The sequence below is a fragment of the Lampetra planeri genome, chromosome 22 (genome assembly GCF_965212315.1).
Source record: "Lampetra planeri chromosome 22, kcLamPlan1.2.h2, whole genome shotgun sequence".
Taxonomy (NCBI): domain Eukaryota; kingdom Metazoa; phylum Chordata; class Hyperoartia; order Petromyzontiformes; family Petromyzontidae; genus Lampetra; species Lampetra planeri.
In genome coordinates, this window is record NC_136128.1 from 10,171,838 (window position 1) to 10,188,106 (window position 16,269).

General features: G+C 48.3%; 1 protein-coding gene across 2 annotated transcripts in view; it reads right to left on the reverse strand.

Annotated features, from left to right (window-relative positions):
* Window positions 1-14,960: 14,960 nt before the first annotated feature.
* Window positions 14,961-16,269, reverse strand: part of LOC144725001 (transcription factor AP-2-alpha-like) — a 75,220-nt gene continuing 73,911 nt past the window's right edge. For both annotated transcript variants that reach the window (XM_078604399.1, XM_078604398.1), the window contains exon 7: window positions 14,961-16,189. In XM_078604399.1, coding sequence (XP_078460525.1) covers window positions 15,871-16,189 — 319 coding nt within the window. In that variant the 3' untranslated portion in view covers window positions 14,961-15,870. The remainder of the gene's footprint in view (window positions 16,190-16,269) is intronic.

Sequence of the window (16,269 nt, forward strand, 5' to 3'; positions counted from 1 at the left end):
CGAGTTAGCGCCGATGCGCCTGATTGTGGCCAGCGCTGACGCCGCTCCCCCCCCCCCCCCCCCGTTAATGCCATCATCAAACCTCTCCACGCCCTTTTGGCCCCGGCGCGCATAAAACGAGAGAGAGAGACCGTGCGCTCGCGTGCGGTGATGTACTGCTCGCCATCAAGTGGAAATGGGAGCACCAAAGAGGTAGCGTTTGCTCCATTACGACCCCTTAACGCATATTACTGCATTATGCGATATTCCAGAACTGTAGTAATATCGCCTGGATATTGCTGGTTGCGAAGGGTTCCCTGGTAATGGCACACTATTAACGCAGATCCCATGATGGCGAAATAGCCCCAGCTTCATCTCGGCTCTTGGGTTTTTTTTATTGCATATGTGTTTTTCACACAACCTCGCTCCCTCCCCCCTCCACCTTTATTTTTTTATTATCATCGCCACACTTATGTAGTTGCTTGCGTGCAATGCTGTCGGTTTAGTGGCCCCGCTGAAATGAACCAATATGTACGCCGCTGGATATTTTAATGGCGGTAAGTAATGGCGTGCTCGGCACTTCATTACAGACGCGTGGCTGTCCGTGATGGCGAGGCTGCGTGTTTGCGAGCGTGTGCATATAATGTGTGTGTGTGCGCACGTGTGTGAATGAGCTTGTGGTTGTGTTGACTTAAGCATGTATGTGTGAATGGTATGAGTGCGTGTGTATATATTTATGCAACTTTATGTATATTTGTGCAAGTGTGTGTGGGTGAATGTGTGTGTTTTGAGTGATCATGGGGGAGTGGTAATGTAGTGGACTGCTAATCCAGTGTTGCGAGTTTGATTTATGCTCACGACCAACATTGGTGACATCTGGATTGGTCCTGTGCCTCTCCTACATCGACTCGTCTGTAAATGAGGACTTGGTACGCCATTTAACCAAAAAAACCTCTAATGGATGATGCTGGTCGTGAAAGCCTACGTATTAAACTTGGTGCGGTGTGTGAACATCACCACTGGGGAGACGAAGGCAAACAATGTGGTGCTGGCCACACACCCTCAAGAGTGTGCCTTTATTTTGCTTTCATAGGTGCTCCCGAAAAGCACTTTCCCCAACAGCCCGTGTAGGCTATACGGGACATCTTTGATGCGTCTGGGAGAATGTAATGGTGGGTGTGCAAGTGTGTGTGTGTGTGCGCACAACAGTACGCGTGGTGTTGGTGTGTGTGCCAAGAGTGCGACAAATCCTTAACCTTGCCAGCCCGGCCACAGGTCTTCCATAGGTGATTTTCAGTTGGCCTCCCTGTTATTGTGAACGTATTTTCTCCCATCTCTGGTCGGTGCCGAGGCAAACCAACTCTCGCACATGGGGCAATCGTTAATGTATGCAAATGGTAGCCGCCAACAGGTCGCGCACAAAAAAACTAAAACTTTTCATAACATTGGCAACGGCAGCACTGGCAAAGTGAAGTGGGAAAAATCAACTGAAAGGACCTAGGTCCATTGTGTGCGGAGCAACTAGCTCGACAAATGAGTAATTTTCTTAACTGCGCAACTAATTCTAGCTCTCACCAACTACCCAACCAACCGCTCGTACCACAGGCGGATCTAGAAACTTATAAAGGTATGGGGTGAGAGTGGTGCCCTGAAATTCCAAGATTTTTAAACAAGACCCTTTGTTAATAATACAAGCCTTTAACGGGGTTTTTTCCCCCGTGGTAAAAGTCAATAAAATGCCAACGTTCAGGGTCTCGAGGTGAGCGGGGAGGGGTTCTATTGCCCTACCCCTTGAATCTCCCACTGACTCTACCCTTCAAACCCACTAGCCAACCAAAATGCTAAGCCTCCTCCTGCTGACTCTCCACCTCTTGACCAGGGTCCTCTGCATTTTATTTTGTGAACGTTTAATTTTTGGTTTTGATAAAAAAAAAACTATTAAATTTATGTTTGTACCAGGTAAGGCCCACTGAGCTATGAAGCTTTGTCGAGAAGCGACCTGGCCACAAATGATAGTCTTCTTGGTTCTTTCGGCACAGTCACGTAGAAGGGAAATAATAAAATAATAAAAATAAAACAATAAAATACATTTCTCACGACGTTTCGGCCACAACGCAAGCAGCCGTCCTCAGGTGAAGAACAGGGCTGTCGGAAAGAAGTGGCTCATCACGTGGAAATGTTTAGCAGTCGTGCTAGAAAACGAATGTTCATTTTATGTGGAGGGAAACACCGGAGGAAGAATCCACGTGGGGAGAGACGCGGAAACTCCCAATACACAGCAGTTGTGATCGAACCCACGACCTCTTGTACACCAGGCGAGGGAGATAACATCTCACCACCGCGGCGCTCCACCTCCACTGGGTTGACTCCAATGCGGTGACCGGGCATCATGAATGGCGTGTTGGAAGTGTGATGCACATTCACCAATATTTACAAAACATCTTAATTTGGATTGGGACTTGGAACTAATTACGTGCTTCCTCGGGGCCTCGGATAATTATTCAATGAAGGTGTGCCCACTTGCTACTGCGTTTCAACGAGCTGGTATGTAAACTAACGGGAGCGGTGGAACAGTGGTTAGCCCCCTGCACTTTGAACCTCGCGACAAATATTAAGCTTTGGGCTACATCTGAAACATGGGCGATGCGTGGGAGCTAAATAATCTGCCCGAACATAAGCTTGATTGGGAACCTGATTTCAATTTCTGGCCACGTGTTAATGTTAAGTGTTTGAGTAATATCTGAACCTGGCCTCGGCAACCCGCTTTCACCAATCTGCGTTGACCAACCGTGGTGAAGCATGGCCATATGCCCCCAATGATTGCATGATGGGTAGGCTGTCACCCGGTAGTGGATTGACAAAGGTATTGTAAAGTATATGCAGTTCTTTCGGTAAAGTCACGTATGGATCCTTGCAGTCACGAAACCTTCAAATCTTGAATATATGCAGCTAGCCTGCAAATCGGATAAAGGTGGACACGGTTGACTCTGCGGAAAGGAGCACTAGGAGGGGTGAGTCGTGTGTGTGTGTGCAATGCCGGATTATCCTCGTAGCACAAGTAGCTACACATGCTACGGGCCCCGCACTTTCAAGGGCCCGCGCTAAATGCTTCCAAGCTATCAATTCCGGTTCAGTGATTCTGTACTTGCTCGATTACTATAGTACTATACTGCCTTACACTTTTATGAACGACTGGATGCTCAAGTTTAGCATTTGTCGTATTATCTGGCTGTATAGCAAATGAAAAAATTTAATTTACTATGCAAGTAAAAAATGTGTGTTTTAAAATGTATGTTTTTTTTTATTTAGGGCCCCTTTAAGGTTAGATGCTACGCTACAGGCTCCACACTAGCTTAATCCGGCACTGAGTGTGTGGCTTCCTTTGCGGTCGTTCTAATTTGCAGGCAGAGTCATTGCATCGTGTGGGCAGATGTAAATTCAGATAGTGGCAACATCTTCAATCAAAGGTTCAATTTTAGCCATGTAATGGCGTGCAATTGAGGTTTACCTGACGGCCGTTTAGGATCTCGCCCAGGTATAAAATCGACACAAAGGAACCGGTACATATGGGTTAAGTATCGTAGGCACTGATTCGTTCATATTTGGGTTTTCGCCACTCGCTTTTGGACCGGGTTCTCAAGTGCAGTGAGTTGATGGTGTCATCCTAGTCACCAATGACAGCACACACACAAAAAGACAAGTATTTATTTTAGAATTTTTTCCTCCATTTAATTTTGGCTTATTCTGCTTCAACTCCCTGTCAAGGCTAACGGTGCTCGAGTGTTACCTAAAGCAGTCCTGGGACTCCACCACATAAACTCAGCCTTAAATTAGTACTGTACCTAGTAGGCAGAGTTTTAGGGATTGCATATTTTTTGGAGGTTTTTTTGCTGAATCTCAATTGAGTAATTTTTTTCGGATCGCTTGCATTGTGTAATTCACGCCTCTTCGTGCTGACGAAAGTGACGTTTCCCGATGCCACGTGGCACCACTCGGCGAGGTAAGACGTGGAAGTGACGTCACGTGAAGTCATTTTACGTGCCGTCATACTTTCGAATCAATCCGAAAATGTCAATAAAAAATTTCGGATAATTTCTAAATTGCACATTTAGCCACGTTTCACCCCCCCCCCCCCCCCGATTAAAAACCATCAGGAGCACATCCCTAGTGCCGAGTGCGATGTATAAACATCAGCACTGGAGGAACCAAATAGTCTGCCGCGTTGCTGGCCATCCCGACCTTAATAGGTACTCCCTCACAGCGCTTGCCTCTTTGGTCTACAAGGCTACACGGGGGATCTTTGTCTGTGCGCTCTGCATAGCGCATGTGTGTGTTGGATAGCGTGTGCGTTTCTGGGTGCTGGGAATATGACATATGTTACCCCTCGGGCTGATCAACTTAAAAACCATGTGGAGAAGCACCGTGCATGGGGCTGCCTGTCTCTGCTTTCCAATTCCCCACGTCTCATTCTTTTATTCCTACACCCCTCCCCCCACCCACCCACCTCTCCACCCCATCTTCTCCCCTACGTCGCAACGACCGAGGCTATACTAATGAAACACTCGGGTTTATGTTTAGGTAAAAATGTGAAATTCAATTCGGAGAATGAGTCCGGTGGTGGTAGTGGTGGTGGTGATGGTGGACGAGCACGATTGTGAAAATATAACAAAAATAAATCACCATCTCTGCTATTAACACTGCGTAATTACAGAATGAGTAGATAGACTGACGTTTCGGGCCACGGGCCTTTATCAGAGCAAAGAGATGAGCTACACGATGCATACACACGGATGCCAATTAGGTGTATGTCGATACATAATGTATTTTAAATGAGTATTAAAAACATTCGAAATTTGATACACTTCACCCACACTGACCAGCAATAAACACGAGTGCTAACGATGCTCACTGATGTCTGTGTGTGCGTGTACACACAATGCCCAAGCAAATCCCTTAATCGTCATAACCGAACGCACTCTGGATTATTTCTTTCTCTGCAACCAACCTGAATTATGCTGCAACCAAGACGGGAAAATAAGGCACGGACATCAACCCTTTAGGATCTCCAAAGGGTCGGTGGGGTGGGGGGGGGGGATAATTTTATTATTATTATTATTATTTAAAGATATATATTTTATATATTTTTTTGAATATTTAGTTTTTTTCAGGCCACTGTGCTCTGGCTGGGAGCATCAGAGTTACAGCCCCAAGCCAGACGGGAGCTGAGCTCCGCTTAATGAGCGCGGGAGACCATTCCCACTTAAGCAGGCTGCCGCTTCTCACGACATCAAACTGATTTTGGAATTGCGTGTAACAAAAAAAAATGTGGGGCTCTCTATACTCGGTGTTTGTGCGTTTCGTTCAAAGATAATCTTCCACGGTTGTTTTTATCTGGTCTTGGGGAGCGGCACTACGCGCTACGAACCCGGCGAGCCGAGTTCGATTCCCGCTCACGGCCAACACCGGTGACTATTATCTGAACCGGTCTTGGGCCTCCCCTAGGTCGACTCAGCCTCAAATGAGTTACATGGTGCGGTGTCGAAAAACATCGCCACTGGGGAGACGAAGGCGGCCGGGCGTGGTGCTGACCACACAACCCCCTTTGTGTGCCGTGCCCGCCTTCATAGGTGCTCGCTAACAGCACTTGCCCCAACAGTCTGCTAAGGCTACACGGGTAGCTCTGTCTGTCTCTGCCTGTAGGCTCTACACCTGTTGTCTCTCTGTCTGTCTGCCTTGTCTGCAGGTCTGATTGGTTGTTTGCCTGTCGAGAGAGTTTGTTGAAACAGCCAGGGCAGCTTCCATAGCTGTGGGTCATGTAACAATATTCACAAAGCAAATGCATTATGCATACGTACACGCTCGCATACACTTGCCAGACATAGATAAATCATAAATATACAAAGATTAAAAAATACAAAGATCCCCCGTATAGCCTTAACAGATGGTTGGGGCAAGTGCTGTTAGCGAGCACCTATGAAGGCCGGCATGGTACACGAGGGGGTGGGTGGCCAACACCACGCCCGACCGCCTTTGTCTCCCCAGTGGCGATGTATTTTTACACACCGCACCAGGCTACTCATTTGAGGCTGAGTCGACCCAAGAGAGGCCCAGGACTGGTTCCGATAATCATCATCGGTGTTGGCCGTGAGCGGGAATTGCACTCGGATCGCTGGGTTCGTAGCGCAGTGCGCTAACCGCTACACCAATGTACATATGGTACACGCATATAAATGATTACGTAAACATATACATACACACAAAATGCATATATTCATACTCTGCATACTTGTGAGTGAGCCTTAAGGCTTTGCCCATCACTATCCGGTGTCTCTCAACTTAAACAAATAATAAGAATGGGAAGCAAATTGCGATTGTTGAGAAAACGTCTTCACGTTGTGACGGTGATCATGTTGGGGTCGTGGGTGTTTTGACCTGGGTCAAAGGCCAAATAGGTCATCAATAGCTCATCGTCGATGCCGTGGTTCCCAAGTTCCCTCTGCTGAGAATGAGCCAACACCAAACTGAATTCTATATTTGAAGCTTTCGTGACTGCAAGGATTCATATTCTTAGGTTTTTTTCGGTAAAGTCACGTAGGTAAAAAAATTAAATTAATAAAAGTAAAATAAAAAATAAAAATCACGACGTTTCGGAGGCAACACAAGCTTCCGTCTTCAAGTGGAACCGTCACAGCACGATATCTGTATTAAGTGACTTTACCGAAAAAACCTAAGAATACCAAACTGAATCCCAGATGAGCATCGCTCCATCTCCGCGATGGGGCCGTCCTATCGATTTGATTCCCCCCTTTGACTGGCACATTTGATCACACGTGTCTACTCTGCACGCGTCGACATAAAACTACATAGCGTGGAATACTTGTGACGTGGCGTTGTGTGGCCCCAATGACAGAGACTACGTTACATCACTTGTATAGCGAGTGCATGGGTCACCACTGTGGGTTCCGACCGCATGATAATAATAGTTTCGATTTAAAGCTTTCGTGACTGCAGGGATTCATCTTCTTGGTTCTTTCGGTAAAGTCACGTAGAATGGAAATAAGAAAATAAGAAAAACAAAACATAAAAATGTTTTTTTATTTTTATTTTATTATTTAAAAATAAAACATAATTATTACAAATAAAACATTATGTTTTATTTTTATTATTTTATTATTTCCATTCTACGTGACTTTTATTTAAAATAAAACTTAATTATGTTTTATTCTTATTATTTTATTATTTCCATTCTACGTGACTTTACCGAAAGAACCAAGCATAAGAATAATAGTAATAATCACAGCCCTCATGACAGACCCCATTAGGGCTTAGGTGGAGCGTTATAAATCTACGAGCCACTGCCCGATTAGCGTAGCGCTAGCAGCTGCTCATGTTAACGCCATCTCGAGCGATTAAACAGTGCGGCCCGCCACGCGAGGGCTCGTACCGAGCCCCCCCCCTGCCCCCCACGTCTCCTCTCAGATCTTCACTCTCAGGCTCCCGGGTTCCTTACCCTCACTTCCCTCCTTCCTACCGAACCCCTGAGCTCCACAGCCTCTCTCCCCTCACTCTCAGCTCCTCACCCGCCCCCCCCTCTTCTATCTGAATCTCTCAGCTCTCTATCTCTGACTCTCCCTTCGCTCTCAGCATCACTCCTCCCTCTCAATTGTCCATCCTCACACTTCGACCATTCCCTCTTTCTCCCTACAACAATTCTTCGACCCGCACCCTCCCAGCTCCTCCTCGCTCGATCACTCTTTCCTCCCCGCCTCCCCCCTGATCTCTCCCAACCCACCCACCCTCACCCCCGCTCTCCTCCCCCCCATCACCATTGTCCTGCTCCTCCCTATCACCATCATCCTCCCCATCACCATTCTCGTCCTCCCCATCACCATCATCCTCCCCATCACCATCATCCTCCCCATCACCATCATTCTCCTCCCTATCACCATTCTCCTCTTCCTCCCCATCACCATTCCTCCCCATCACCATCATCCTCCCCATCACCAACATCATCATCCTCCCCATCACCATCATCATCCCCCTCCCCATCACTATCATCATCCTCCTCCCCATCAACATTCTCCTCTTCCTCCCCATCACCATCCTCCTCCTCCTCCCCATCACCATCCTCCCCCTCCCCATCACCATCCTCCTCCTCCCCATCACCATCACCATTCCTCCCCATCACCATTCTCCTCTTCCTCCCCATCACCATCATCCTCCCCATCACCATCCTCCTCCTCCCCAACACCATTCCTCCCCATCACCATTCTCCTCTTCCTCCCCATCACCATCATCATCCTCCTCCCCATCACCATTTTCCTCTTCCTCCCCATCACCATCATCCTCCCCATCACCATCCTCCTCCTCCGCGCCTCTGCTGCCGCTGCCTCTGAGAACTGGCAGATGCTCACGCGATCCCCGCACGAGGGCGGCAGGGTTTCCCCACGCCTCACTCATATTCACGCCACATTACCGCACATCTCGAAAATTAGCGTGCCGTCTAATGCAGCGTACGCATGTGTTCATGTCGTATGCGTATGTTTGACTAATTGGTATCATCATCATTATTATAGTCGTTATTATTGCAAAATGTACAGCCTTGTTTTCGTCGATATACCGTCGCGCCGTGTCGGTCGTGACGGTTGTTATTGACCATACTTCACCGTTATTGATCAGTGTGTGTTGGTGAAAGAAGCGACTGATGCTAGCCGTGGCCGGTAATCGAACTCAGGTCACTAGAAGCGGTGTGCGCGCTACTGCGCCACCGCTCCCGCATATATTATTGTAATGATTATTGTTACTGCTGTCACAACTATCCACATATTCGCTTGTGTGCTCCAGAGGGATGCAATGCGGATTAATTATGGGATTCATAACCTCTGGCAAGCACCGATCAACATCCCCCAGCAGTATAATTGTTTATCAGCACGTGGGGTGTTCTTTGTGTCGCCGTGACTCGATACGTATACTCGTGTGTACGAGTAACTTGCAGTGGAGTGGTGGTGCACTGGTTGGCTCACTGCGCGACGAACCCCGGAAACTTGAGTTCGATTCTTGGCCACGGCCAACGTCACAGGGGAGTGATGTCCGAGCCGGTCCTGAGTCAATCATCTGACTCAGCGACCCGCAGTGACCAGCGTTGTCAAGGTTTTGTCTAACGACCGACACAGCATGAGTTGGCCTTCAACCAGCAGGGGATAGATGGAAGGATCAGCAATTAGCAAAGATAATGATGATGATACCAATTCGGCAAACATAAGCAAACGCAATCTTTAAACACATATTTTGCTCCCAAATTTTTTTGGGGGGTGGGGGGGCACTGGCCCAAAATTTAAAACAATTTTTAAATTTCAAATTATGTGTACGTGTGTGTGTTGTTGAACTTATTTCGCGCCAGAGGTTAGTCATCTGGCCCATTTATAACATAATTATATCGTTACAGTGTTTAACACGTAGTAGGCTTTCGCGACCAACATTATCCACAACATAGTTTGTTTGAGTTTGATCGCGTAAATATAAATGTCGTTAAACCCTCTATTTAAGACCGAAAAAGGAGGATTTCTCCACAAATATGTCTGTCGCCTGATGATGCTGGTTGTAATTACTGGCGAAACGTCGTACTCGAATGGTAAATGTTGCGGGTTTTACTCTCCAACACACAAGCGGTGTGCTGAACTAGTAACGGATTGCACGTTTTGTTTACGTGACAAACCTTACTGGTTGGCTATGTCGGGTGGTGGCGGGTTTTACGACAACATTTATGAAGCCTCTGTTATGGATATATCATTGCAGTTTACATACCTCAGTCACTCACTCGTGAACATATTTACGCATTGCAGTGTGTACCATCCGGACTCACTCGTCAAACACACACACGTATGTATGTAGAACTTATTTCGCCCCGTACGTACGGCGGAAGGACACAACACGTGTTGTACACGTGTCGAGAGAGAGAGGGGGGGGGCGTGGCACGCGGTTGTGTGTGCAAAGTTTATTCTGCGTTATGAGCGGCAAGCAATATGAGTGGATCGTTGTTACAGGCAGTGCCGGATTATCCTAGTCGCACAAGTAGCTACATATGCTACGGGCCCCGCATTTTCAAGGGCCCCGCGCTAAATGCGTTCAAGCTATCAATGCCAGTTCAGTGATTCAATCAGTATGCGAGTGTGCGTTTATATGTATGTGTACAGAGACCAAGATCCCCGTATAGCCTTGAACGGACTGTTAGGGAAAGTGCTGATAGCAAGTTGCACCTTTTAGAGATGTGCACGGTACACGAGGGGGTGGGTTGCCAGCAACCACGCCCAACCGCCTTTGTCTCCCCCAGTGGCGATCTTTACGCACAGCACCAGGTACTCGTTTGCGGCGGAGTCGACCTAGGGAAGGCACAGGACCAGTTCAGATAATCGTGGCTGGTATTTGGGGGCCGTGAGCGGGAATCGAACTCGGGTTGCTAACCTCTGCACCGCCGCTCACCGGTGATGCCCCTACGCCTGCTCGCCACTGACCCTTGTGGAGGTCTTCGTCCAGAAACGGAGAGCTGACAATGAGACCAGACGTGTGTATGGCTTGTTGTCCTTCGCCCCCACCTCCGATTAGCACGGTTGGCTACGTACGGTGCAAAAGAAGTTCAACCCGTACGCATGCGACTGCCACAATGACAACGCGGACAGGGGCAGCCGGTACTCGCCCCCTTTTCAGCACTGCCGCCGCTGCGTTCACGCGATATTCGCCGTTCACCGGGTCAAGAAGGAGGCGCCCTAATTGTGTGCGAAACCCCAATTATCGCGATTTTCCGGACGGTTGAACGCGCGCGTGGACGTGAGTGGAATATAGCGGCGTGCGCGTGTTGACCTGTATCCACGTGTTAATGCGAGCGCTGGAGTGTCGCGAGTAGAGTGGTTTGATTTGCCGTTGTGTTGACCTTTCCTTAAAACGCCTGGCCACGATTACCAATCCGTTTACTTGGGGGTCTCCCGATTGCGAAATTAGATCGCCGACGCGCTGCACCAGCCTCATGATTGCTAAACGCGTCGCGAGTGACGTGAAGAGCGGATGATTGAAATTGAGAGCAGTGTGTGTGGCAGACTGTGAAGGGAGGCGTAGCGTTGTTTGCGAGCACCTATTAAGGCCAGAATTGATCCTTATGGCGGTACCCCGGGGTACCGAATAATCCAAAATTCCCGAAGCAATTAAATATTTTTTTTCTGGGACACTATTTTTTTCCAGGGATGTTACTTCACTCCGCGACTGGGGTACCAATCAATCCGAAATCGGTGCCACACTCCGCGATGTCGAAACGCAGCGAGGACGATTGCGCCGAAACCCTGAACGCTCGCGGTACGCACCGTAGTGGTGCATCGTGTACAGCTCGAATCGAGATGAGTCGATTGCCGCATCGCCGACCATCACCAGACGAAAAATGACTGCGTCACGGACATTGTGCGAGAGCCATGAGTAGTCTGGTTCCCCGGGGTACCGCTATGAGGTTCGTTTATCGGCGCACGAGGACGTCCAGCTCCACGCACGACCGCCTTTGTCTCCCTGATGATTACGCCTCCGATTAGCAGCGTTAGCTACGCGCGGCGTGCGTGCGTACATACACGCCACACCACGTGGTACTCATTTTAAGGCTGAGTCGACGACTTAGACAGGGGAGGCTCATGGACCAGTTCAGATTCGTCACCGGTGTTGGTTGTGATCGGGAATCGAACTCGGTTCGCCCGGGTTCGGAGTGCGGTGCGCGATAACCGCAATGCTACTACTTCGGCAACAGAGGTTTTTGGGTCAGATCGCGCGAATATAAATGCGTCGTTAAACCCGCCGACACCCGGCACGGCCAATTAGCAAGCTTTGTCACGCAAGGAAAATGTGCAAATTCGTTACTGGCACAGGAACGCCGGCACGGTGACCACTCCCGCCATCACGTATGGCACAACCGGTATACACATCTCGGGAGAGGGTCCTTGCCAAGGGGCCGTCCATAAATGACGTCACGCACCTGGGGGGGGGGGGGTCAGAAATTTGTGACGATGTGTGACGAGGGGGGGGGGGTTGAGAAATGTGACGTCACATGAAAATGCGCAACTTTAAATAAATATAGAATTGTTATAACAACACTCCTACAACATCAGAGTGCAGCGCCACATAAAATACGCACTACAATGACAATAGTTTAAAGCGATTTGAAGCATGTTTTATTTTCAAAATGTAAATATGGGTTTGGGGGGGTGGGGGGCAGAGCTTTATGACGTCATATTTGAGGGGGGGGTCTGACTTTTTGTGCCGATGGGGGGGGGGGGGTCAAAAATCGTCCAAAATCGCGTGACGTCATTTATGGACGATCCCCAATGACATTTGGTAGTTCACCAGCATTGGTTGAAGCGAGCCCCGGCTCTGCTGATGAGACGTTGAATGTTGAAGCTGGGGGTCTCAGGAGGGTTTTGTTGTTGTTGTTGTTGTTGCCTTGAGCCAATAATGCTGCTGCTGCAGCAATGCACTCCAATGAGGCACTAGTGGCTGATGGGATGTGTTAAACATACGTGCGTTTTATGTGCAGGATACATATAATTATGAGGAGATGTATAGTAACATTTTAAGCAAAGCTCCCCCTCTCGTTTTACGTTCGCGCTTGTACCGTGTTTACTAATCAACAGGCGCGTGCAACGTGTCAATAATTCGAATCGTATGTGGGGGCGGTGGCAACAACTGGAGTTTGTTCGAAAACTGTGATAAACGCACACACACACACAATTGTCGAAATATTTCCCCGAGAAAAATAAATTCTAAAACGAGCTAGAAATAATTCACGTATCTCTCACAGCGCAAAACAAAAGAAGATGTGGGATGACATCAGAATGTGTATATTTATTTATAGATTCGGGCACCGTTATAACAATTTACTCAGAATATGTACAACCTCGCAGTAGATTTACAAACAGCATACGCGTCATTTCCCAAACAAAGAGTCCAATAAATTTATCAGAGCAAGTGACAAAAAATCCTCGTCTTTTTTTGTGTCTTTCTTCCCTCCACCACCCTATTTTATGTTAATACAATTATATTAATAACATTAATTAAAAAAAACACACACACAGATAAAAAGCTAAAGAGAGAGAGAAAAAAACGAGAAATAAATGATGACTAAAAACAAAATGCTTTGGAAAAATACAATCCTCCAAACAACGTTTTGCTCTCTCCCATCATGTTTCTGAGGTAAATATGTAAAAAACAAAAAAGATGTATCTTTTTTTTCTTTCCCAGAGTTTAAATATTGTCTATCCCCTGTGCATGCACGGGTATGTACATCACGTACACATAACTTAACACGTGTCGCTATGTACACACGGAGCGGAGTGACCGGATTATAAGACGCACTCCCCCCCCCCCCTCCCCCCCTCTGTATATTTAAAAGCAAAAAGTTGGCGGTGCGTCTTATAATCGAGTGTGTGTGTTTGGGGGGGGGGAGCGGTGGCGCAGCGGTTAACGCGCTGTGCTACGAACCACGCCGACTCGAGATCCACTCACGGGATACGCCACTGACGGATTATCCGATCCGTTCATGGGCCTCCCCTAGGTCGACTCAGCCTCGCATGAGTACCTGGTGCGGTGTGTAGTAAACATCGCCACTGGGGAGACAAAGGCGGCCGGCCGTGGTGCTGGCCACCCACCCCTCGTATGCCGTGCCGGCCTTCATAGGTGCTCGCTAACAGCACTTGCCCCTACAGTCTGTTCCGGCTATACGGGGGGGGGTCTTTGTCTTTGTATGTTGAACTTCTTTCGCACCCTACCATGCTAATCGGAGGTGTGTGTGAGATCAGATTTGTAGAACCGTATTGACAACGGGGCACAAAGTTAGACGAAAGTAAAGTTCACACTTTACTTTCGTCTAACTTTGCGGAGCGTCTTATTATCCGTAGAAAACGATGCGTAAGGGAGTGGTGGCGCAGTGGTTAGCGCACTCACCTCTTAAAATTGGGTCATGTCATTGCCGTGTAGCTCACGTCATGAAATGAGGTGGGGAGACAAAGGCAGCCGCGCGTGGGGGTTGGACACATCACCCACCCCCCCCTTTGTGAGCCATTCCAACGTCAATAGGCGCTCGCTAACAGCACTTGCCCCAACAGTCTTACATGGGCTACGCGGGGGATCTTTGTCTTTTTGTGTGTGTATATATATACAGCATACGTGTGTTCTGTATATACATACCACCACAAAACTAAATTTCTTACACAACGGGGGGCATAATCGATTAAATAATCGATTAAAACAGGACTATCCGGATTATAAGACGCACACTTTTTCTGTACTGCGCCTTATAATCTGGTGGCTGCGCGCGAGTGTGTGGGTGTCATTACATTTGTATAACTTTATTGACACACGGGTTGTTTTTTTTGGATCATCTTTACTTTCCCAAACAAGTACATATATTTTATTTTAACATTGTAGTGAAGGGAGCGGTTCTGGAAGCGACCTGGGTTGGTAACAACCTCAATACCAATGCATTGCAACATTTTATATATATACAGTATACTGCATGAGCGATCGAAATTCACAGAATTGTTACACAGAGTGAGTCCGATGCGTTATCAATAATCGATGTCAGGGGTTGTTACGGCCACGATCGATACTGCCTTGGGAGCCGGGCCCTCATCCAGCAGTGGACTGACAGAGTGCTACTCGCCTTCCAATGCTATAAATTATGCAATTTGTCCACGAACAGCTTGCGATCGTTTTGTGATTGAACGGATTAGATTGGCGAGCATAGGGGGTGAGTCATACCATGGGGGTTTTCGGTGTTGTGACGCTCAGCACAAAGGTGGTGATGGTTATGACGACGACGACGGTGATCATAGCGTTGATGATTCCAATAAAACAAGTAAAATAAAAAAAATATTTGGTCACTTTCCATGACCGCCTCTAACTTTCTTAATCGGCCAACTCTCTATCCGAGTGTCTCCTCTCTCTCTCTCTCTCCATCGACAAGCGTTTTATTCCTCGTGAGATTGTCCTTCTGTTCTCAACGACTTCCCAGTCTTTGATGATGACGACGTTGTCGTCGTTGTCGTCGTAATCGTTTCTTGAAACTCGTCAATTGTCGTCTTCTTCGTCATCCAAAGGGCCGCAAGTTCAGCCGTCCGCCTTTTTGTCTTCCGCTGGCACGTCGAGCGATCGTGGATTTCGAAGCAAATCGCAGCGTGATTACAATGTCCCGTGTACGCACGCACGCACGCGAACGCGAAGATTTCAAATTTTCCTTCTCTCAAGTCACCATTTACAAATGCGCCGTGTTACGTCAACATCAACAACAACAGCATCGACCTCGAGTCGTTTAGCGCCACCGTAATGAGCGTCAGTAAAAAAATAACTTTAAAACAATTCCAGTTGCTTTCCTTGTTTTAAGCGCCAAAAAAAAAAAGTCCAGATTATTTCTTGGTCACCCGAAACTTTCATTTGTTTTTAATCTGTCTGCGCTCACGGCGTAAACTCTCGAGCCGCGGTCATTACCAAATCGATCCCTTGCGTTGCTCAGTGATGCGGCCACGTGTCTTGGCATGGGCCCTGGTATGTATGTTTGTTGAACTTTTTTCGCACCGTACATGACCAACCGTGCTAATCGGAGGTGCGGGCGCATGCAAATGAAGCACTCTGTCCAAATCAATTCTCCCCCAACCTCCCCCCTCCCCTCTCCCGTCCTCCCCCCCTCTTCATAGCCCAGCGGTCGTGGGTCCCTGTGCAGTTGCACCGCCTGCACACTCAATACCTACGCCACTACCACAGCTGGCTACTACTGCTGCAGCTGCTGCTGCTGCTGATAGAATTATCATTACAATGAACCCGAAGTTCGTCGCCGCAATGGCGGGTAGCAGGAGGAGGAGAAGGAGGAGATCACTTTCCCCGGTGATGTTTATCTTCTTTATCGGACATCTTCCCACCCGCGCTCGATCTGGACGAGTCTGTCCCTGAGCCTTGCTGCTGCTGGGAGCCGCTCAGGTAGAGTTTGTCCGTGGCTTTGAGCGCCTCCGTGAGGTAGTTCTGGAAGGACGTGAGCGCTGCCAGGATGGCCGGGCTGCCGAAGCCGTGAGTGAGGAGGCTGAAATGCGTCAGGGCCGCCTGGATGCCGGGTTCCAGCACGGCAGGCGGTCTCGCGTTGCCCAGCGGGGAGCGGTCCTGGGTCAGCAGGTCAGCAAACTCCTTGCAGACTTGTCTGCGGCGCGCACACACGGACGCACACACGGACCGCACGGAGGTTGCATTACTTGAAAACGCGATGCTTCAAAACTGCTT